Source organism: Lepidochelys kempii, chromosome 12 (assembly GCF_965140265.1).
Source record: "Lepidochelys kempii isolate rLepKem1 chromosome 12, rLepKem1.hap2, whole genome shotgun sequence".
Classification (NCBI taxonomy): domain Eukaryota; kingdom Metazoa; phylum Chordata; order Testudines; family Cheloniidae; genus Lepidochelys; species Lepidochelys kempii.
The window spans coordinates 35,120,797-35,141,311 of record NC_133267.1 but is presented as its reverse complement, the minus strand read 5'-3'; the positions used below and the strand labels follow the sequence as shown (position 1 = coordinate 35,141,311).

The window sequence follows — 20,515 nt, the reverse complement described above, 5'->3', positions numbered from 1 at the left end:
GAAAAGTGGTGAGCTTTTTCTAGTTTTGTGTTTTTGGGGTGTGTGTGTTTTTTTTTGTTTTTTTTTTTTTACCCTCAGCAAATTAATCCAAATACAAAATATGTACATCAAATGAGTATCATTTAAGGGGGCGGGAGCTACAATTCTTGCTTCCTGTTTGGAGTAGAGGGGAAAACTCTGGTGTCCCAAAATGTTGGCAAGTATTTGTCAGTGGTAGGCTTTGTGGAAAACACACAGAGGTAGAACTTCAGTGGTTGTAGCTCAACAGTTCACACCATCTGAGGATCTTGCCCCATAATATTCACAGCCTGAAGAGCAGAACTTGAGTTGTACAGTTCTCATTAATATCCTACGTGGCCATATCCGTTAACAGTATGTTAAAAATACGTCCTTGGAGGTTTTTAAAGGTGGTTTTAATTAGCTATAAAAGTGGAGTAGATTTCCTCAGAGCATTTAGAAGAAAAAATTCCTGAGTTAAGAGCAGCTTTCGTTCCTTTTAAACTCACTCCTCGCCCTTTTTACTTGGTGCAACCACGGGAGTATACTCACATTGTGTTGTCGTGGTAAAATGTAGTAAGATGGTATGGCTGCTACAAAAAGTATAGGAAAAGGAACCTGTTCATCCAAGATTCAACTGAACACATAATGAAGAATTTTAACTTTCTCCACACATGCCTCTTTCTTTGAGGATATTAAGTAAGCCAATGTTTTCCAAGTAAAATATGAATAAAGCCAGATGAAAAGCAATAAGAACCAGGATACTTTTGAGGAAATCTGCCACGTTTTCTCTATAACTAGCTCTGTAGGGGCAAGGTATTCATAACACATGGTATGTAAGGACAAAGCGTTCTGTCAGACTTTTCCTTGCAGTCCCTAGGTACAGTAATACTGGGTGAGTAAAGCTAGCAGTGGTGACCTTATCTAAGAATATGATTGGTTTTGCCAGTTTGTTTGAGCAATGGGACTAATGTTATACCTTTCTTGATTCTAGTCAGTGTGAAATGTTGCAGCTTTGTAGTCTGGTGGGGAAACTTTTTTGATTCAATTGTATTAAAATACTTGGGTGGATCAGAATAGGTCCTGTCATCAAGCAAAACCACTGGCAGGGTGGGGAGAGGGAAACACTAACTACTGATAAACAAGGAACAAACACCTGTTACTGTTAAGGTGTTCATTGTATTATTACTTCATTAGTTACGTAGCATCTACCCCACCCTTGGCATGTACAACTGCAAACATCAACGTCCATCTTCTAAAGCCAGTTTAAAGTGTTCTTGGAGAGGCAGAGGAGGAAATTAAAGTGTCTTGGGCTTTTTCAGTTGGGGAGGGGGAGAGGACCAGAGTTCACTAAGGCACTGACTACTTCTATATAAGAACAGCCATACTGCATCAGAGCACTGGTCCACCCAGCCCAGTATCCGGTCTCCTGACCATGGCCAGTGCCATACACTTCAGAGGGAATGAACAGACCAGCACAATTTCAAGTGATCCTTCCCCCTGTTGTCCAGTCCCAGCTTCTGGCAATTGGAGGTTTAGGGACACCTGGGGCATGGGGCTGTATCCCTGACCATCTTGGCTAATAGCTAGTGATAGGTCTATCGCCCACAAATTTATCTAATTATTTTTGAAACCAGTTACACTTTTGGCCTTCACAACATCTCCTGGCAATGAGTTCCACAGGTTGACCGTGCATTGTGTGAAGTACTGCTTCCTTTTGTTTGCTCTAATGCAGAGAAACAATTTGGCAGGATAGCACTGGTTAACTCTGGAAGAGGAAATCCGTGAATATACAGGAACTTAAGCTTGGATCCTGTTTCACTGAATTTGTCACTGTGAACATGCTTCAGACTATTTGTGAAACTCGGCCAGTTCTGCTCGGGGATTCTGACTGCTCTCTCTGAACTCTGCCGGAAAGATCTGCTTCTCTTGTTGGTGAACTGTTAGCAATTATACCAGCTGTTTCTTTTCTGTCTAACCTTTGCACTTGTTAAACACAATGGGTATATCTACGCAGCAATTAAACACCCACGGCTGGCTTGGGTCAGCTGGCTTGCACTGCAGGGCTGTAAAACTGCAGTGTGGACGTCCAGGCTAGGACTGGAGTCTGGGCTCTCGAACTCTGTGGGGGGGGGGAGGGTCCCGTCTGAGCCCACAGCAGCTGATGTGCACCAGCTGTGGGTGTTCAGCTGTGGGTGTAGACCTACCCAGAGGTGGATTATCTCCTGGGGCCCTGGGCTACAGCAAGTGAGAGGGCCCAGGCATCGGAACCGTGGCCCCACCCCATCTCTTCCGCCTGCAGCCCTGCGCCTATTCTGACCATGGTCCTGCCCCATTCCACCTCCTCCACTGCGGCCCCAAGGGGCCGCAGCAGGGAGTGAGAGCTCCTCCAGTCTGGGGGCCTCAGCTGGGGTCCAGATGCTCGGGCTTCCCCCGCCTGCCTGGCACTTCTGCTGGGGGGTCGGGGCGCTGGGGTTTCCCCTGCCCGCCCCACAGCTTCTGCCAGGACTCTGGGCTTTTGCTGCCCCATGGCGGATTTCTGCTGGGGAGCCCATTTTTCTGCGGGCCCCCAATTGGCCAGGGCCCCTGGGCATGGGCCCCATTGGATAATCTGCCACTGGACATACCTATGAAGACGTAAGATGATATAACAATTGGTGTACTAACAGGATAGTGAGTTGCCTAGTGGGTCATAACTCCACTTTGAGTTGCATTTTGTTAGCTTCAGCATTCATATTAACACAGCTGCTTTCAGAGAGAGATTAAGCGCCTTTCCTTCTGCTGTTCTTCCACTGAGAATCAAGATTGCCCCAGCATCTGTGGCTCTGTGGGTCACAGGTCAAACTGAAGTTCACTCTGTCAGATGGCTTGACTCTTTTTCAAAATGGACCAAGCTTTGTAGGCTCCTCTAGGAACAGGTGCTTAGCAAAATGTGGCTCCCTATGTCTGTGCCTCATATATGTAGTAGAGTTGATATTCACAGTCTGATCTATGTCTGACGAAGCAGGGTTTGTTTTAATTTTTGGTTTGGTTTTGGGTGGTTTTGTTTTGTTTTTTCAATAGCCTCCTTCAAGCCTATATTGAAAGTCACAATGGGGGGTTTGTGCTCACTCTTCACCATAATGTTTATTGTCCATTTCTCCCCACTCTCCACACGCCCTCTTAGGCTTAATCTGTTATTGACTTGAAGATGATTTTCTGGCTGGAATTGGAATTTCTTACTACAGGTTCATCATACCAGCCAGAAATAAAGCCTCTTGAAGAGGCAGGGAAACTCTGCTTGCACATAGTTCTCATAGACATGGCTCTTCTGGTTTGGGTCCTCTTTCAGAAGAGCCAATCAAACTCTTTGGAATGAAAAATATTTTGCTAGAAATTTTGTTTTTTCAAATTCCAAAATTTCCAACATTTGTGGGCATTTCTTTTCTTTTCTTTTTTTTTTTTCCTATTTTGACAAAACTGGAAAACAACTTTTTTGTTTTTGTTTTTTGTTCTTTCTCTTCCCCATAACTCTGCACTTGCTCAGTGGCAATGTACAAAACATGGAGATGAAAAAGGAAAACTAAAGAAATTAAACCTTTATGGGGGAAAATGTGGTAAGAATGTTTTTGCAAAAAATATTGAATAAACCAAAAATTTTTCCTTTTCTGACTCGGACTTTATCAACAAAGAAGTTTCCATGTTTCCAACCAGCTCTAGCTTTGAGGTGACATTTGTTGGCTTTCAAAGGCTTCTTGTGGTGTTTTCTGTGGAACAGGGGCAGGGGAAATGGTACAGAGCCTTTTACGTTTCTATGGGGCTCCTTTTGTGATGCAATATATATGGTATACAGAGAAATTTTATTATGGATCTAGATGAGGATGGTGTGAATTGGCATCCTGGATGTCTCACATGGTGGTAGTTGGGACAGCATAGGAATAAAACATGCTGAATTGGTTACAGTAAACTTAAGTTGGACCAAGTGTAATGGGCTCCTTTTCCAAAAAGCAAGTGCTCTGATTCATGGTTCTTTTATGTGTCATCTTGTTGCACTAAAAGGACACCAAGTGACCTATTAAATCGATGGAGCAGCTGTGATAGGTATATTCTGTGCTCCCTTGACTGTCCATCTGCTCTGCTTCTCTGGAAGATCAGGGCTGATGTAGGTTTCAGTATCTTGTGCACTCACAAGAAAAGACTGGAAAGGGGTGGCACTATGTATGTGCCTGTGATTGCAAATGCACCCAACAGCTTGGGTTGGTGAATCACCCTGCAGAGAAGGAACACAGAATCTGTCAGACTCCAGAGATGAGATGCTTGTATGCAGATGGTCACTAAATAAATAACCTTAGTTTGGCCTAACAGAGCAGAAGCCAGGCCCTGAAACAAGGATTATGGTGATCTTAAAATCAAAGGGCCTGATGTTCCTGCTCTCTTCTGTCGGTGGAGGGGAATGAAAGAAGGCACATCCTGGAAATGAATGCAGAAATGCCTTTGCTGCTGGCTATCCCTTCTTAGTGGCTGTGTGCATTGGGTGAGTCACAGGTGGTGGTGGGAAGTTAGCTGGGTGGGGGTGGAGCACCCATGCCCTGTGGCATGCTCCCTTCCTGACTCAGTGGACCTTCATGAGGAACTCCCAGGGATCGCTAATACAACGAAACTACGCCTCAGTGGCCCTGTTGTGCTGCTACAGGGGTTTATGCTTGGGCAGTATGACACGCTGCTGTGGAGAGGAGAGCAAGCTGTCCTAGATTCCAGGATGGATCCATACGCATGGTGTCCGTTTTCCCCATACATCGCAGGCTCCGAAGGTCGTGCCCATTCTTTCAGGCTGCAAACCCCTTCCCCCTTGGGCAGAGACCATGTGCATACCAATCCTTTCAATCGGGAGTTAGGGAAGGTTCTAGAACTGGGTGTTCTCAAATTGGGAGTCGGGACCACTCAGGGGGTTGTGAGGTTATTACATGGGGGCGGGGGGTGGGGGTCGCAAGCTGGCAACCTCCACCCCAAACCCCGCTTTGCCTCTAGCATTTATAATTGTGTTTTATAAATTAAAAACCCTTTTTTATATATCTAAGGGGGGGTCGCACTCAGAGACTTGCTATGTGAAAGGGGTCACCAGTTAAAATTTTGAGAGCCACTGTTCTAGAAGCTCTCCAGGGAAGCAGAGAGATTTCTCGCGTGATTTCCACACCTCCTTCTCCTCCCCCCACCCCAACTACCCCCATGAGTCTTGCAATACTCATGGTGTGTCTTCTCCAAGCCCCAGCATCTGGAATTGTGAGAGTTGCAGCTGTAATTAATAAAGAAAATTAAATTTCTAGTCTTTGTGGCTGCAGAGAAAAGCTGGAGAACGTGACGCCTAAAGGCTCTCAAACGAGAAGGTAAAAATGGACTCAATTTACTGTTTAGAAATCATGATTTTTAACCCAGTTGTGACTTTTGGGTGGCCTGACTGTTCATTTTTGAACACTTGTTTGCCTTTTTCCAGAAAAAGGGCCTTGTTCCATATCGTGGGGAGGAGAAGTATCTCTTTCTGTGATTCTTTGCCATGGCCAAGTGAAGGAGCAGAGGAAACAAAGGCATTTCTATGAGACGCCTTTTGAAGTTCTTCGCCTCCTGTGGGTTTTTCAGCAGGAGGGAGTGATCTGTCTGCAGGTCATGCAGATCACACACTTAACTGGAACATCCAGAGGTCTCTGACTTCTTGAATTACTCTCAACCGGGCAGCGACTTTGTAGATTAGCCTAATTTGTTATGTGGATCTGCAGGAGTCTCAGGGACAGTAGGGAAGAGTAATAAAGAGTTTGAGAGCTCTCAGTCGAGAGCACTGGTGGTCTAAAGGTATCCAGCACACGCTTTTCAACATGAGGTACTGTGATAGGGCACAAGGGTAATCGCTAACCCAGACCTTAAAGGATTAATGCAGCCACCAATTAACCCTGACCCATTAATGGGAGCAGGGGAAATATGAAGGGTTGCCTGGGAACATCTCTGTGCGAGTTGGAGCCCTGTCCACAGGTCTGTGTGTGGAGGCTGGTGGTTGTAGTTGCCATTTTTGTCTTGTTTCGGCTGTGTGTGTTGTTGTTCTGTTTGGACTCTTTATAAGTCCCCCCTGGGAAGAAGAGATCACAACTGACTGAAGGCTGCCTAACTGTCTTATTTTGTGGGCTGGGAAACCGATGCGTCTAGCCCTCAGCAACTACTGGTCTTGGTTTTTGATCAGTGAGCTGTTTTCTTGGTCTATATGGTATGGTTCTTTTGGTTGCTGTGCAGTTCTGTTACATAACTTGTGGTCTTGACTAGTCTTTGTCATTGCTTATCCAATCAGGCTTGGGGGTGCATCTGGTCTTAGGTCTCCTCTCCTGCAAAGTGCCTTGCACAGGTGGATTCCTACCTTCCCAGAGCAGCTTGTGGCATAGGGGCCAGTGATCAATGTCTTCCCTTTCCTGCATGCTGAAGACTAAATGCATCATCCAGGTCAGCTGCGTAGACCTGAAAGACCTGGCCAACTGTGAGTGTGTTCCTCACTTCCAAACTTAACAACATAGCAGCTGGCATGGTACAGCTGTGCCAGCCAGGGAACTCCTAGGCCGTGAGAGTGCAATAGCAAAAGGTAGATCCAATATGGGAAGATCCTCTATTCTAACAGCGTTTACATTTGTATAAGTGTTAGTCGATTCTGAGCATCGCCAGGTGGTCCCCTGATCTGAATTACCAAGACATTCTTTAGTGAGGTAATATTTTGGTCTCCCGTCTAATGATAATGATTTCTCCTTTTTTTTTTTTTTTTGTTTCTTTGTTTTCAAAGATGATATCAGGTTGTTTGGATTTGTCCGATTTACCACTGGGGATGCCATGAGCAAGCGAGTCAAGTTTGCCCTCATCACGTGGATCGGGGAGAGCGTTAGCGGCCTGCAGAGAGCCAAAACTGGGACTGACAAGACTCTGGTCAAAGAAGTAGTGCAGGTAACACCACCTTTCTGCCCTGCTTCTAGCCTTTGAGAGCATGGGGTGGGGGAGGGAAACTGGCTCATCCTTAGAAAACTCTTCTGTTTCTAAAGCTTTAACTTTTCACCCTCCTTCCTGTCACCAAGACCCAATCTGCCCTTCGCGCGCTGCGTTAAAATGAGCGCCTTTTGGACTGTCAGCTGCCACCAAAGCTTGTGGCTGTACGGAGAGCAAGAAAAGTACACAATCCGGTCCTCGCCTGGGTAAATATCTCTTAGCCCCTGTTCCTTCTCTGCCTGATATAAGAACCGCTTAGGGTTAGCCTACACTGGCAAGGCCAAAGCACAGCCGCGGCCGCGCTTTAACATGCCTTGTGTGGTCGCGGCGCTGGGAGAGTGCCCTTAAAAAGCCGCTTCCACGCGGGGCGTAGCCCCCAGCACTGGTGCGCAGTCTGCTCGGGAAGCTTGTTTTTACACATCTCTGAAAGTTGCAGCGCTGTAAATTGCCAGTGTAGACAAGCCCTTAATATTGAGGCATGTATAGCCGTGCGCTGGTAGTTATATTGGATAAAGGTGATAAGGAAATACACTACCACGCTTATCGGTGGTTTTTATTTTAGACCGTCAGAAGGCTCCAGGTTATCCCACTGTGCAGAGACAATAGACTGCAAGGCTGGGCTTGCAGTCGGTATTAATTAACTAACCACTTTTAATAGTTAACTAGATTTGAATAGTTTCCTGTTTGGGATTGGGTGTAACAGGAACATGGAGATGTGTGTACTAAGCACACATCTTGGAAAGTTTCCCCAGTGGAATTTGTCTGTCCAAGCACAAAGTGTAATTTAACCATTTAGAGCATGCGTAGGGCATTCTGATGCAGCATTGTGTTCCCACAAAATTCAAGTTCAATGGACCTTAGTAGACTTAAATCGAGGAGGAGGGGAACTTCAGCTGTTAGCATTCCACAATGCAGTTTTCTGTGAATAAAATATCCAATCCTCTCTTCTAAAATAGAAGCGTAGAGGACACTAGTTTAGGATTTAGGAGACTGGGGTTCTATTCCTGGCTCTTCCAGTTGCCTGCAGAGTAACCTTGGGCAACTCATGTCCCTGCTCCATGCCTCAGTTTCCCCATCTGTAAAATGGGAATAATGATACTGACCCCCTTAGTAAAGGGCTTTGAAATCTATTGCTGAAAGCACTGTCAGAACTAGGTGTTAAAACAGTCTTAGAGTTTAAGGCAAGAAGGGACCACCAAAATGTTCTTATCGCTGTTGTAAGCAAGGGTATACTAGCCACCAGCAGCACAACTATGACTGACTAGATTTACAGTTCAGCATATGCTTCCTCTGAAGAAACGTTTATGGTGGGACCCATTTGATAAACAAGTTCCCTAAATGTACTGCTTCTTTCTGGTGCCTGAGAATATCCTTTCTTGTTGAGCTGTCAGAACAGGCTGAATATTGAAAATCATAGAGGAGATTGGAAGGGACCTCAACAGGTCATCTAGTCCAGTCCTCTGCACTCAGGGCAGAACTAAGTAATAACTAGACCATTCCTGACAGGTGTTTGTCCAACCTGTTCTTAAAAACCTCCAATGGCTGAGATTCCACAACTTCCCTAAGCAATTTGTTCCAGGGCTTAACTACCCTGACAGTTAGGAAGTTTTTTAGCTGGAAGATCAAGGCTTTACTTCAAAGCCAAGAGTGGTTAACACTCAATAGCCTATTAAATCAAATTGCCTATTAAACAGGCAACCACTCAAGTTTCAAATGACATGTAACAGGAAGTTATGGACTATTGTATGGGTCAGTTGTCCACATTATAATTTTTCCTAATGTCCAATCTAAACTGCCCTTGCTGTAATTTAAGCCCATTGCTTATTGTCCTATCCTCGGAGGTTAACAAAAACAGTTTTTCCTCCTCCTCCTTAGTATTTGTCTACATTAAGAAATCTCTTTGAGAGGGGAGTGTGCAGGATGAAAATGAAGGTCCCTTAAATGTACAGTTTAATGTTTGTTTTAATGATTTTAGCCTAAAATAATTCAAAAATGTGACATTCAAACTCCTTCCTAGGAAATACCCATTTGTGCCACACCTCCCAACATGGAAACTACACTTAAGGACTCATGCTGAAACGGAAGATTTACCACTATACATGGTAGTGATGAAGCAAAGCTTTATTAATATGCAGTAGCTGAAACTGTATAATTGTAGTTGAAGCAGAAATTATATAATGCTGACAACTGACCCATACAACAATCTGTAACTTCCTGTTACATGTCATTTGAAACTTGAGTGGTTGCTTGTTTAATAGCTTATTTGATTTGATAGGCTATTGGCATGTTAACCACTCTTGGCTTTGACATAAAGCCTTAAGCTTCTAGTTAATCAATATATACCCAGTAAAAGCTCCGAACCTGAAATATTAACACTATGGAAATTTGTGCTATAAACCAACGTTATTAGGCAAATCCATCTCTTTTGAGATCATCCCCGAAGTATCTCCAAATATATTGACAATTCTCATCCACCTTCTTTAGAAAATTACCTCCATTAAGCAAACTATTTCAAGGGGTCACTTTTAAGGCAATTTGAACTGTAGTTTTGTGCTCTTCTTCCCTTCCCCCCTCCCCCCCGTGGAAGTCATAACTGAATGCCAAAGAATGTAACCCATATCATGGGGGGCGTGTGGGTATGTTCCATTGAATTGATGCATAATGCCAAACAGGCATGTATACATAGGCTTAACTTTGAGATAAACCCCACAGAATCCACAGTGACCTGGAGAAGTAGCCAACTGCAGGACCAAAGGATGCAAGACAGAGGCATAATGCATGGTAGCCCCCAGGTGGATAATCAAGTTGTTAGAGGGCTTCCCCTTCACCCTCCCACTTCCATGGTTTTTGTCACGCAGGCAGCAAAAGACCAGAAATCCGAAGTGCAGACAAAGCGATGTTTATTGGGGTTAGTTTCCAAGCAAGCATATTCCAAAGCCCTTCACACCAGTCAGGCTTAACTCTATAAACCGATAGTCTGTTCCCAGCTCTAATGCTGCAGAGCCTTGCTTTTGTCCCTGATCTCCATTCCCCTCAAGTAGTCCAGTACGATGGCAATGAGGACCACTAAAGGCATGTCTACATTGCAGTGTAAACCTGGTCTCAGACTCAGGTTTGAACCCAACCCCCCACTTCTGTCCACACATGAATCTAGCTGGCTCAGATCACCAGGCACTCAGGACCCAGGTCCCAGGACCCACCCATCTGGTGGGTCTGAGCCCAAGTCCCACTGAGACTTGGGTCCAACCTCTGTCATTTTGCAGTGTGGACACAGCTTAATCTGCAGACCCAAGGCAAAAAGTCTGCATAGTGCAGCATGGACATATTAGCATGGCTGTGAGACCCAGGTCCAGCTATTGTAAGCCCAGATTTACAGTGTAGTGTGGATGCTCAAGCACTGGCTTGTACACACCAAATCCACAAGCCCGGATCCCACACACCCAGGTTTACAGTTCAGTGTACACATACCCTAAGTACTGAGACACAAAGAATCCCATGCACCCACTTCTCAGTGCTAAGCTACATCCTAGCCTATGAAATAACTCAGTTTTATAGTTGTTTTGCAAACTACCTTTTTTATGTTTCTAGATAAATGTGGCTGATTTCCATTGAATGGTTCAGCTACCTGTAGATGTGGACACATTTTTCCCCTCCTCCCTCTTTCAATATCTGTGATTATAGCCAGAGAAAGAAGGGCGAAAAGGGCATTAACGCGGCAAGATTTTTTGTTTTGTTTTTTAAACACAACATACTGATGCTTATTTTCAACTGTTGGGACAATGAATGGACAAACTTCCAGCATGCAATACAAAGCTCTAAGAAATATGGAACTAAATATCTTGCGAACAAGGGGCCACACTTTGCTGCTAGTTTCATTGGTGCAAATCCAGTGTCAACCCGATTGACTTAAGCTCTAGTGGAATGCAAGCAGAAATATTAATCTATTTATTTTGGGTTTTTTTGCCAAGAAAGCACAGGTTTTACACAGTTTTGGTTCATTGGGTGGGGTAACAGGAGCTCTAGAAAGAGAAATAACATTTAAAAAAACCCAGCTGTGAGCTTCTCACTATTTTGTGGCCTCTCTTGCAGCCCAGCCCTTATGTTCACTGAGTTGTGTATTCTACCCATACTTAACATAGGGATGCCTTCAGAATTAGCAGTATGGCACAAGGTGTTTTTTGTATGGCAGATAACAGCTTTGAGCTTTAAATGATAAGAACAAGTCTCTGGGTTTCAAACAGTCCGTGGACCCTGGAGTAAAACGTTAAGGGCATTTGCTGTGGTATAATATTTGTGACAGTCCACCTTTCTCTCTTTAAGACCCAAGTTCCAATGAGAAGGAGTCCTGCTTGGGTATTCTCTGATAGGTAGCAGGGGGGTTAGACTAGATGACCCTGGCCGTACCTTCTAATCCTATGATTAACAGAGGCATAGCATGCAAGTCATGAGAGGTGATATAGTACTGCTCTACTCAGTGCTGGTTAGCCCTCAGCTGGAGTACTATGTCCAATTTTGGTAACCAATATATAGAAAGGATGTAGAGAAACTGGAAAGGATCCAGAGGTGAGCGACAAAGATGATCCAAGGGATGGAATGTAAGCCATATGAGCAAAAGCTGAAGGAACTGGATATGTTTAGTTTGGAAAAGAGGAGATTGAGGGGACATGATAGAGGTCTTCAAATACTTGAAATGCCGCCATAAAAAAGATGGAGAAAAGTTGTTCTCTTTTGCCACAGAGGGCAGGACAAGAGGCAATGGGTTCAAACTACAGCATAGCAGATTTCAATCTCTGGAAAAACTCCCTAACTGTAAGAACAGGAGGACAATGGAACAGACTTCTTGGGAGGTTTTCAAGAGGAGGCTGGATTGCCATCTGTCTTGGATACTTTAGACACAACACATCCTGCATCTTGGCAGGGGCTTAGACTAGATGACCCTTGCGGTCCCTCCTAACCCTATGGTTCTATGATGCACTGTAGACGCATTTACAAGCGGGCTGAGCACTGTTCAAAAGCTGAACAAATGCCAGTAGGCGCTGTACCTCTGCCGAGATCCTGAAAGCTCGTGGAACCCAGCTCGAGGTGATACTTCAAGAATTGTAAAATTACTGGGCCAGATCCTCAGCTGGTGTAAATCAGTGCAGTTGCATTGACTTCAGTGGAGCTGAATTCCCTTATCTTAAACTATGGCAAAAAGTCCAGACACTCTGTGCTTATTTATACTGGAGGAGTTCAAGTAAACCTTGGGTGGGTCCCTTGTCAGGCTATTCAATTTCCACCCCTATCCCTCTACCACAGCTGGAAGGCCACCATTCAGGTGTGTGACGTGCCCCAAACCCTCTGCAATGTCAGCTGAGGATGGGTTTGGAGTAGGGGTGGATGGCATGCAGACACACACCCAGAATGGGCGCCTTTTAAGGTGATATTAAGAGGCTAGTGGATGGAGACTTCCTGCAATATAGCTTCTTGGAATTCAAATGAACTTGATGGAGCTCTGTCAGTATACTCCATCTCATGCTGCATACCTTGTGGTGTGGGAATGTAACAACGCCTTTGGCTGGGTAATTCGTGGGGACTTCTGACTCTAAAAGCATAAATCTCTAGCGCTTAAGCTGGCAGACCAAGTCCATTCAATTAGCAGCAGTAACAGCCTCAAACCTGTGTACATAGTCCAACCACGAGAGGGGGGACAAAGATTTACACTGGACTAGTGTGGATTACATAGTCCCCTGGCTGAAGGGGCTCATCCCGAGTTTCAGAGATTCATTGCAGTTCAAATCCTATTCTAGGCCACCATTTATAATAGCAAAGATCGAACGCAGGACGTTTGGTGCTTTTTCGATGCAAAGGTCCCAATGATAAAGCAGACCCAGGCTGGGTAGATCTGTGGCTGCAGGTTTGGCAGTCTGGTTGAGTAGGCCCCACTTGTTCACTTAAAATTATATACTAGTGGTACACTTTAAGCTTTTCGTGTCGCTTAAAAAGCCAAGCCCTCTCCTAGATTTTTACCTGCTTTTATAATTGAGTTCCATCTCTTGGTGCTTAAAATACACATCCAGCCTCTTGGCTGTCTCCATTTCTGTAGCTATTGTTTTGACCTGCCTTGCTCGGGAGCACCCAGGAGATGTGGAAAGGTACAGCGTACGCTGGGGTAGCTAAGGCTGCTCGTGTTACCATTATGAACCTCTGAGGGCCACAAGTCTTCCCTCCGATTCCTGCACGATGAAACTTGGCATACATGGCCTTAGCACAGGAGGGCTGTCTTTACCTTTTTAAAAAAAAAAAAGGCTCCATTTGGGTTTTAAAGGGGACAACTCTGCTGATGCCTAATGACCACCCTGCGCACTGCGGTCCTAACAGTGCCTTGCCCCACACCTTTGGAAGCCAGGCTGTCCTATGCTACCATGCTGATTTTACACCCACTCTGCACTCGCCTTTGAGCTGCTCTAGAGGACTCCATGAGATGCAGGGCCGTGAAGGATCAGGTCCAGCCTCTCTCTGATGTGCTACTTGCCTTCTCTTGCCTATCTGCTCTTGTTTGCAAAAGGGGTGTCAAAGAGAGCAGGTGGCTGGTAGTACCAGCATTTTTCTCTGTGGCCTACTCCCTTTCTGCAGATTGTAGAGATTCATTTAAAGAAAAGTCTTAGTTCTCCTTGCGGCAGGGAAACTCCTTTTTTCTCTTCCTTCATCTGTGTCATTCTCATCTTAAATTAGGGTTTTAAGCTCCTCAGAGTAGGAAATCTTTGTAAACACCAAGCTCTTCCATGGCTCTGTATAAATAAAGGGATTCCCAGGCCCTGGTTGGATGCGTGTAACTCTTTTTGAAATCGGGTGCCTGGTACGAATGCTCACATTTGCTAGTTCAGCATTTACCTTCTGGAAACCTTGACTATTCAGTTTCCTCCAGCATTCCTGCCCAGAAGGTCATATGATCTGTTGTCTGTCTAAAGTAAATTTGGGTGAAAAACTGCTCGATTTTTACAGAATTCCTTTGGATGAGGAAATTGCCGGAGTTTGAAGACAAACTTGAAGTGCGGGGGGGGAAGAAGCCTGGCTTCTCATTTGCACTGAGGCTACTCTGCACTGCACCAACTGTGCAGAGCATCCTGACAAGCTGGTGGAATGGCCACTACCGGGTCACTTCCACTCAAGGTCTTCATCTGTGCTATACTGACTGCTGGAAGATCACATAGGGTGATCAACCGCTGGCATAGAGCCACTGTTGCTCCATATCTATTGCCCAGGGGTGGCATAGAGGATGTTGCTGGATAAGAGGATCCACTGATCCCTTAGTTGCTCTGTTGCCTACCTGGAGCTGTTGACAGCTGACACAAGTGAAGGTAACCTTCAGGCAGCTTTCACTTACGTTGTGTGGCCAGAGCTGGCCCAGAACTGGGGCAGTACAAAGGTGCCTTAAGGACACTTTTTTTTTTTTTTTTTTTTTACTCACACACTTCCTTGTGCTGTGTCCTCCTGGGCTGCAACCCCAGAGGATCTGGGCCTAAATGTTCACTGCCCTCCTGGGTATGAATAATTCATCATCTCTTCGTTGCTTCTACTGTTGGGGAACTAAAGTGGCTAAAATACTGAAAACAAGATCTGAGGCCACTCTCTCTAAATTTCAAATGAAGCTGTCTTTAGATCAGACCATATCTTCTGCAAAGGTGGAGGTGCGGGGTGATGAAAACGCACTTATGTGGTAAGTGAAGAAAAGCTGCTGACTGTAATTTACCATGATTCATAGAACTAAGTATCCTGAGAGAGGAGCTGCAGGCTTAGCAGATCAACCCATTCAATATTACCAGGCTGAAACCTTATTTCAACGCCACTGAAAACGGCAAGACAAATTACCCTTTTTTTATAGGGGCTGAGGCCGCCTGTCACCATGCAGACTCAGTGAGACTGGGAGGATAGTCTGTTAACTCAAACAATAGTTCTGCTTCTGTCTTAACACGACAATTTTTAATCCTTTTTTCTCTGCTGGTGTTTTAACATAATAGCTATAACAAATGGCTCCACCTCATAGTCCTGGTCTAATAAGGATAGTTCAGGGTCTAATGTTCTCAACCCAGAATAAACAATATTCAGTAATCCAGTCTTTGACACAACTTTTCCTATCTAAGACCTTTTGTAAGAAGTTAGAGATCAGATCAGCTACAGTTGCCATTGGTGGGGTCCACATTTCCTAGAGGATGGTACTGACTTCTCCCTACAGTCAGAATGGGTGGATGCCAAGGTTGGCAAATGTTGCATTTGAAATGGTTTCACCTGTATGGTAGGGCCAGTGCCTTTTGTGGGTGTGGCACTGGCTACAATGCAATAACTCACCTCTATTATTCTAGTGCCTAGAAACCCCATTCAAGATCAAGGCTCCGTTATGCAGGGCACCGCACACAGACATGGTGAGAGATGGTCTTTACCCCAAGCTGCTGGCAAACTAAACAGACAAGACAAAGGGTGAGAGGAAGGAAGTATTCGATCCCCTTTGTACAGATAGGGACTTGAGGCACAGAGAGAGTATATAACTTGCCTGAGGTCACCCAGAACATGTCTCTTCTAGATTGCATCTGAACTGGACATAAACCAGCAGCTGCCTCCAGTAGACGTCAGGGGTGGAATTCTGTACTGTGCTTCTAAGAAGGATTCTGAGCTGCTGTGGGGCCCACTGCAAGCCACCTGGCATAATTTTAAAGCCGCTAGGAGCTGCTATAACTTCTCCCCAGCTGCTTTGCAGCAGTACTGTCCGCGTAGCTGTATGCCAGTGGTTCCCAGACTTGTTCTGCCGCTTGTTCAGGGAAAGCCCCTGGCGGGCCGGGCCGGTTTGTTTACCTGCCGCGTCTGCAGGTTCGGCCGATCGTGGCTCCCAGTGGCCGCGGTTCGCTGCTCCAGGCCAATGGGAGCCGCTGGAAGCGGTGGCCAATATGTCCCTCGGCCCGCGCCACTTTCAGCAGCTCCCGTTGGCCTGGAGCGGTGAACCGCGGCCACTGGGAGCCACGATCGGCTGAACCTGCGGACGCGCCAGGTAAACAAACCGGCCCGGCCTGGCAGGGGCTTTCCCCACACAAGTGACGGAACAAGTTTAGGAACCACTGCTGTATGTGATACAACTTTCCTTCTGCCCTTTATGCCAGGATTTATAAGGGGGCCTGTGCAAGGCAACCTAATCTTACACAATACCTGCACCAAGCAAATTCTGCCTTGGTTGGCTAAGGAGCTTTTATGGCCCCTGTATTAGAGCAGTCAGGGGCCATATGAGAGGGAGAATCCTTTGCAAAGTTTCTTCCATACAGATGTTTAATAGAGGAGAGAAGGTCAGAAATGTCACATAAATCCCTTGCGCCTAAGTGGGAGATACAGGCCCCAGTCCTGCAATCTGACCAGATGGGTGGACCCTTGCCTCCATGTAGAGTCCTGAGGAGGTCAGTGGGGCTCCAGGCAGGCAGAAGGGCCTGCCTGCATGGATCAGCTTGCAGGATCTGGGCCTTGGTCTCTATTGCTTTCCCCTCTGCTAAGCACTCAAAAGGCAGAGCAGAGCGTACAATGCATTCCCATATTGTGGTACACTGTGTACACTTTATTTTGTGTATTGTGTAAAATGATTCAAGAGGCAAAGCAAAGATGCTCCGGTTATTGCCGAGTCCTGCTGTCCACGGACATAACAGCCACATTGTTTTCCTTGTCTGTAGGGTCACTGGCTCTGGAGTGAATACAAAAGCTGCAATTCACTCTAAAGGCTCTGCTGATGTTGTGTCTAAAAAAAAAACTTTGTGTGTGGAGGCAAATCAAGAGATTTGCGAACAGCCCCAGGATCCAAGAGTCAGTTCTGCTTTGTGCCTGCATCAGCTATATCTATTCTGATATTTATTTGAAAGGAATTCGAAAACTGGGCATGTACAGAGAGGGAGGACTTTCCTTCCTGTTTCTCGTAGCCCCCTTCTCTTCTTCCCACTACACCCTCTTAGTCTCTTGAAACACATACCGAATTACTCTAGGCCACTCTGCACTGAAGCAGGGCTGCTATAACCAAGCACCGTTCACCATAGGAGTCAGTTTGCTTATTGCCAAATTATTTGAAACAACAAGTAAGTCTCATCCACAATGAGCTGCCTTAAGCCAAGCAAAGATCACTCCTAGGCTATACCAAGAAGGACCATCCTGTATCCTCTCTACAGTCAGGATGGTGAATTCCAGAGGGGGAGAGCCCTCAACTGGGGAAGTCCTGCTGTTGGTCTAATCCCAGGAACTGACAGATCTTCATTGGCATGAAGGAAGATAGGGCAGGAGGTGGTGTCAGCTATATCTGAGATACTTGTATGGCCCCATTGTTGTAATGTGTGAGCATCTCACAATCTAATGTATTTATTCTCTTCTCCCCTCACCCTTGTGGGGAAGGTGGTGTTCCTATTTTACAGAGGGATTAAGGGCCAGATTTTTAAAGGTATTTAGGTGCCTGACTCAACCTTGCCCTAAATGGCATGTACAAGGTCACACAGGACATCTTTAATAGCAGGAAGTTGAACTCAGGTCTCCAGATTCCCAGGCAATCACCCAAACCACTGAACCACACTTCCTCTCTGTCACCTGTGTGCCAGTCTATTCAGGCCTTTAAAGATGTTCCCCAGCAACTAGACTTGCACCTGGAAGTGAACAGGAAGTCAGCACAAAGAACCGTGCACACCCCAGACAGTGTCTGCAAACAGAAAGGTACAAAGTAAAGACTTTAGTATGGCAGTGACCCAGATCGCACTTCTAGGGTAAACGAGCCAACACAGGAGGCATCTCAGCCATTTAATAGGATAGCAATAGCTAAGAAGCACAGAATAAATTGAGGGTGTAAACCTGCCTCGGCAAGTTATATCCTACCCTGATAACTCATGGGAACTCATTCTAACCCTGCATGTTGTGTCTTGTGCATCTGCTCAAACTCTGTCCGATTACAACAAAACATTTCCCTTGTATCTTTTGGGCAGCTGTTTAATGGAGAAACATCATGTGTCCCTCTAACTGCTGCAGATGGGGTCTCATTTATTTTTCTGCTTAGCTTGGTGTAGTTTTTTTTAGAGCAGGTCTAAAAGGAAATACAATTATTCTTTGTTTTATCATGTCCCTTTTCCTCCCGGTTTTTGCTGAAATTTGGGCAAAAAAGGGTCAGTTGAAACTGAGAACATTTTGACCAGCTCCACTTACTGTCTTGGTTGCATTATGCTTTGGGTTTTACTCCACTCTGGTTAATCTTTTTCTTCTCTCACCTTCCCTACCCTTCTCCTATCCCATTCTGTTAAATTCTTTTCAGTCATTGACAACTGACAAAGAGCTGAAATAACTTGTGGTATTCTATATCCTTTAGCACTAATTCTGTCCCAGCTGTGGTTCATAGGTAATGCCTCAGAAGCAACATAACTGCCCCTACTGTATAATACACATCATTTGGCTCATGGTTCCTGATGATGATGCATAAAGCAGGAAAGAACCCAATGTGAATTTCAGAACTTGCAGAACTGGCTGTTTGAGGGAAAGTCTCATTAAGGGACTGGACTAGATGACCCAGTGAGGTCCCTTCCAGTCCTACATTTTTATGATTCTGTGCTTCATTTGCACATTTTGCATGGAGGCATAGTTTAAAAAAAAAAAGGCATTATAGGCCAGCTACAATGCTCATTAAAGTCTATGTAAAGACTTTTAATGTAACACTAGCAAGCTTTTGTGTTGGAGAGGGGGAAGGTTTACTAACCCAGTGGGGAAACAGACTGAAACTGCTAAACTCACAAGGGGGTGTGGTAATACTTGCACAGTGAACAGCAACTTGATAGGACTCAGTTTGCTTGCGATTAACAAAAGCTGAGCCCCTCTACAGAGCTTCACGCAGAATAATTAGAAGTACAATAGCTCTTTGGGTTTCTTAGAAGGGTAAGTGTCATGGAACTTGAATACCTTAAAATAGTCCCTTCCCCCTTCTGTAATCCAGCCATGCTCAGCAGTCTGGAATAAGTGCTTCTGGGTTTCTCCCTTTTCAACACAAAACACCTAATTTTAAATAGTCACAATCCGTCAGTTACTTTCTGGGAATGTAGTGTTGGCCTGTCCTGTACCAGAAAGGATCTGCTTATGGGGGTAAGGGGGACTGGTTTGATCTGGGAGCCTGAAGGGCTGCCAAATCATTGTCATTTTCCAGAATTCCTTCTGACCGCGATTTAAACTAAAGCAGAGCAGACCAGGCTTCACTTAACTGCTAGAAGCTTTTTTCCTTTTAAGTATCTTTTAAATATCGAGAGTTTCCTGCAGTGAGAAACAGGATCAGTCGCAGCCTGAATGCCTTCCTTTTCCATTGCATGAAAAAAGTGGCAAATCTTTTCCAAACTGACCTTTTCCTCTCCCTTCCCCCACAGTACAATTTGAGACTCTTGAGAAACTGCCAAAATGAAAGCTCTCCATTTGGTGTAGAATTTGATGTCAATATAAAACCCACTTCTTCCCTACACATATACAGAGAGTCTTGGATGGTCTGTTCCAGAACAGTTTACACCCAGACGAGATGACTGCTTCCCCATGAAAGCCTTGCCTAGTTCTGCCAGACTTCCTGTTTTGGGCTTTCATTAATTAGGAATCCTGGCTCTGCTGACTTCTTGATGTGGTCCAGCTGGGAGATCAGGCTTTTTGTCAGCAGTGCTGCTGCTATTAAACATCCACGGCCACACAGAGGACAAGGGAACATACCCTTTTTGTTTAATTGTCTGATAGATGTCAGTGTCCGAAATGGGGAAAGGGTAAATGAAATGTTTCCGGCTGTGGGAAGTGGTTAGGGTTAGGGAGTGAAGGGAAAACGCGAAGCAGGAGGGGGTGGGTGGGTGGGTGGGTGTGCACACCCAACCCCTGCAGAAGTACATTTCACCAGTGATCTGAAAATGCTGAGTCTGCACCAGTAGACTTGTTTCAGTACCGTAGCAATAGTTCCCAGGAGGCGCTGAGGAGCGTCTTTCATAGTCTGCTCTCTCTCTCTCTCTTGCACAAAACCCACCTCGGCGTGCCGTGTTAGAGCTTCACAGCTGACCTTCTTGTGAGCTATCTGTGCCTCTGCAGCTCTTCTGAATCTCTGTGCTGCGGCGCCCACGGCCAGTGGCCCAAAGAATAGTTTATATTGAGTTCACCTTCAGTAGAGAGACTGTAGAACATTTGGGAATTGTCAGGCCGGATCAGACCCGAGGTCCCTTTAGTCCAGTGTCCGATCTCCTTCAGTGACTGATACTAGATGCTTCAGAGGACGGTTCAAGACGTCCGCTTATCTATTAGATGCTCATAGGGCCCCCACTGCTGTGGCAACTGAGCACCTCACCGATTAATCGATTTATCCTCACAACACCTGTGTGAGGTAGGGCAGTTCTGTTATCCCTATTGTCTCAGTTCCCCCGTCTGTACACAAAGGCTAAGTGATTTGCCCAACATCACACAGGATGTCGGTGGCAGAGCAGGGAATTGATCCTAGTCTCTCAAGTCCAAGGCTAGTGCCCTGGCCACTGGGACAGCCTTCCTCAGC

At 45.5% G+C, this 20,515-nt stretch overlaps 1 protein-coding gene across 1 annotated transcript in view; it reads left to right on the top strand.

Moving 5' to 3' along the window:
• The window catches only part of COTL1 (coactosin like F-actin binding protein 1), a 33,182-nt gene that overhangs the window by 8,770 nt on the left and 3,897 nt on the right, over positions 1 to 20,515 (top strand). The window contains exon 3 of the mRNA XM_073308087.1: positions 6,788 to 6,945. Within this exon, the coding sequence (XP_073164188.1) occupies positions 6,788 to 6,945 (158 nt within the window). The remainder of the gene's footprint in view (positions 1 to 6,787; positions 6,946 to 20,515) is intronic.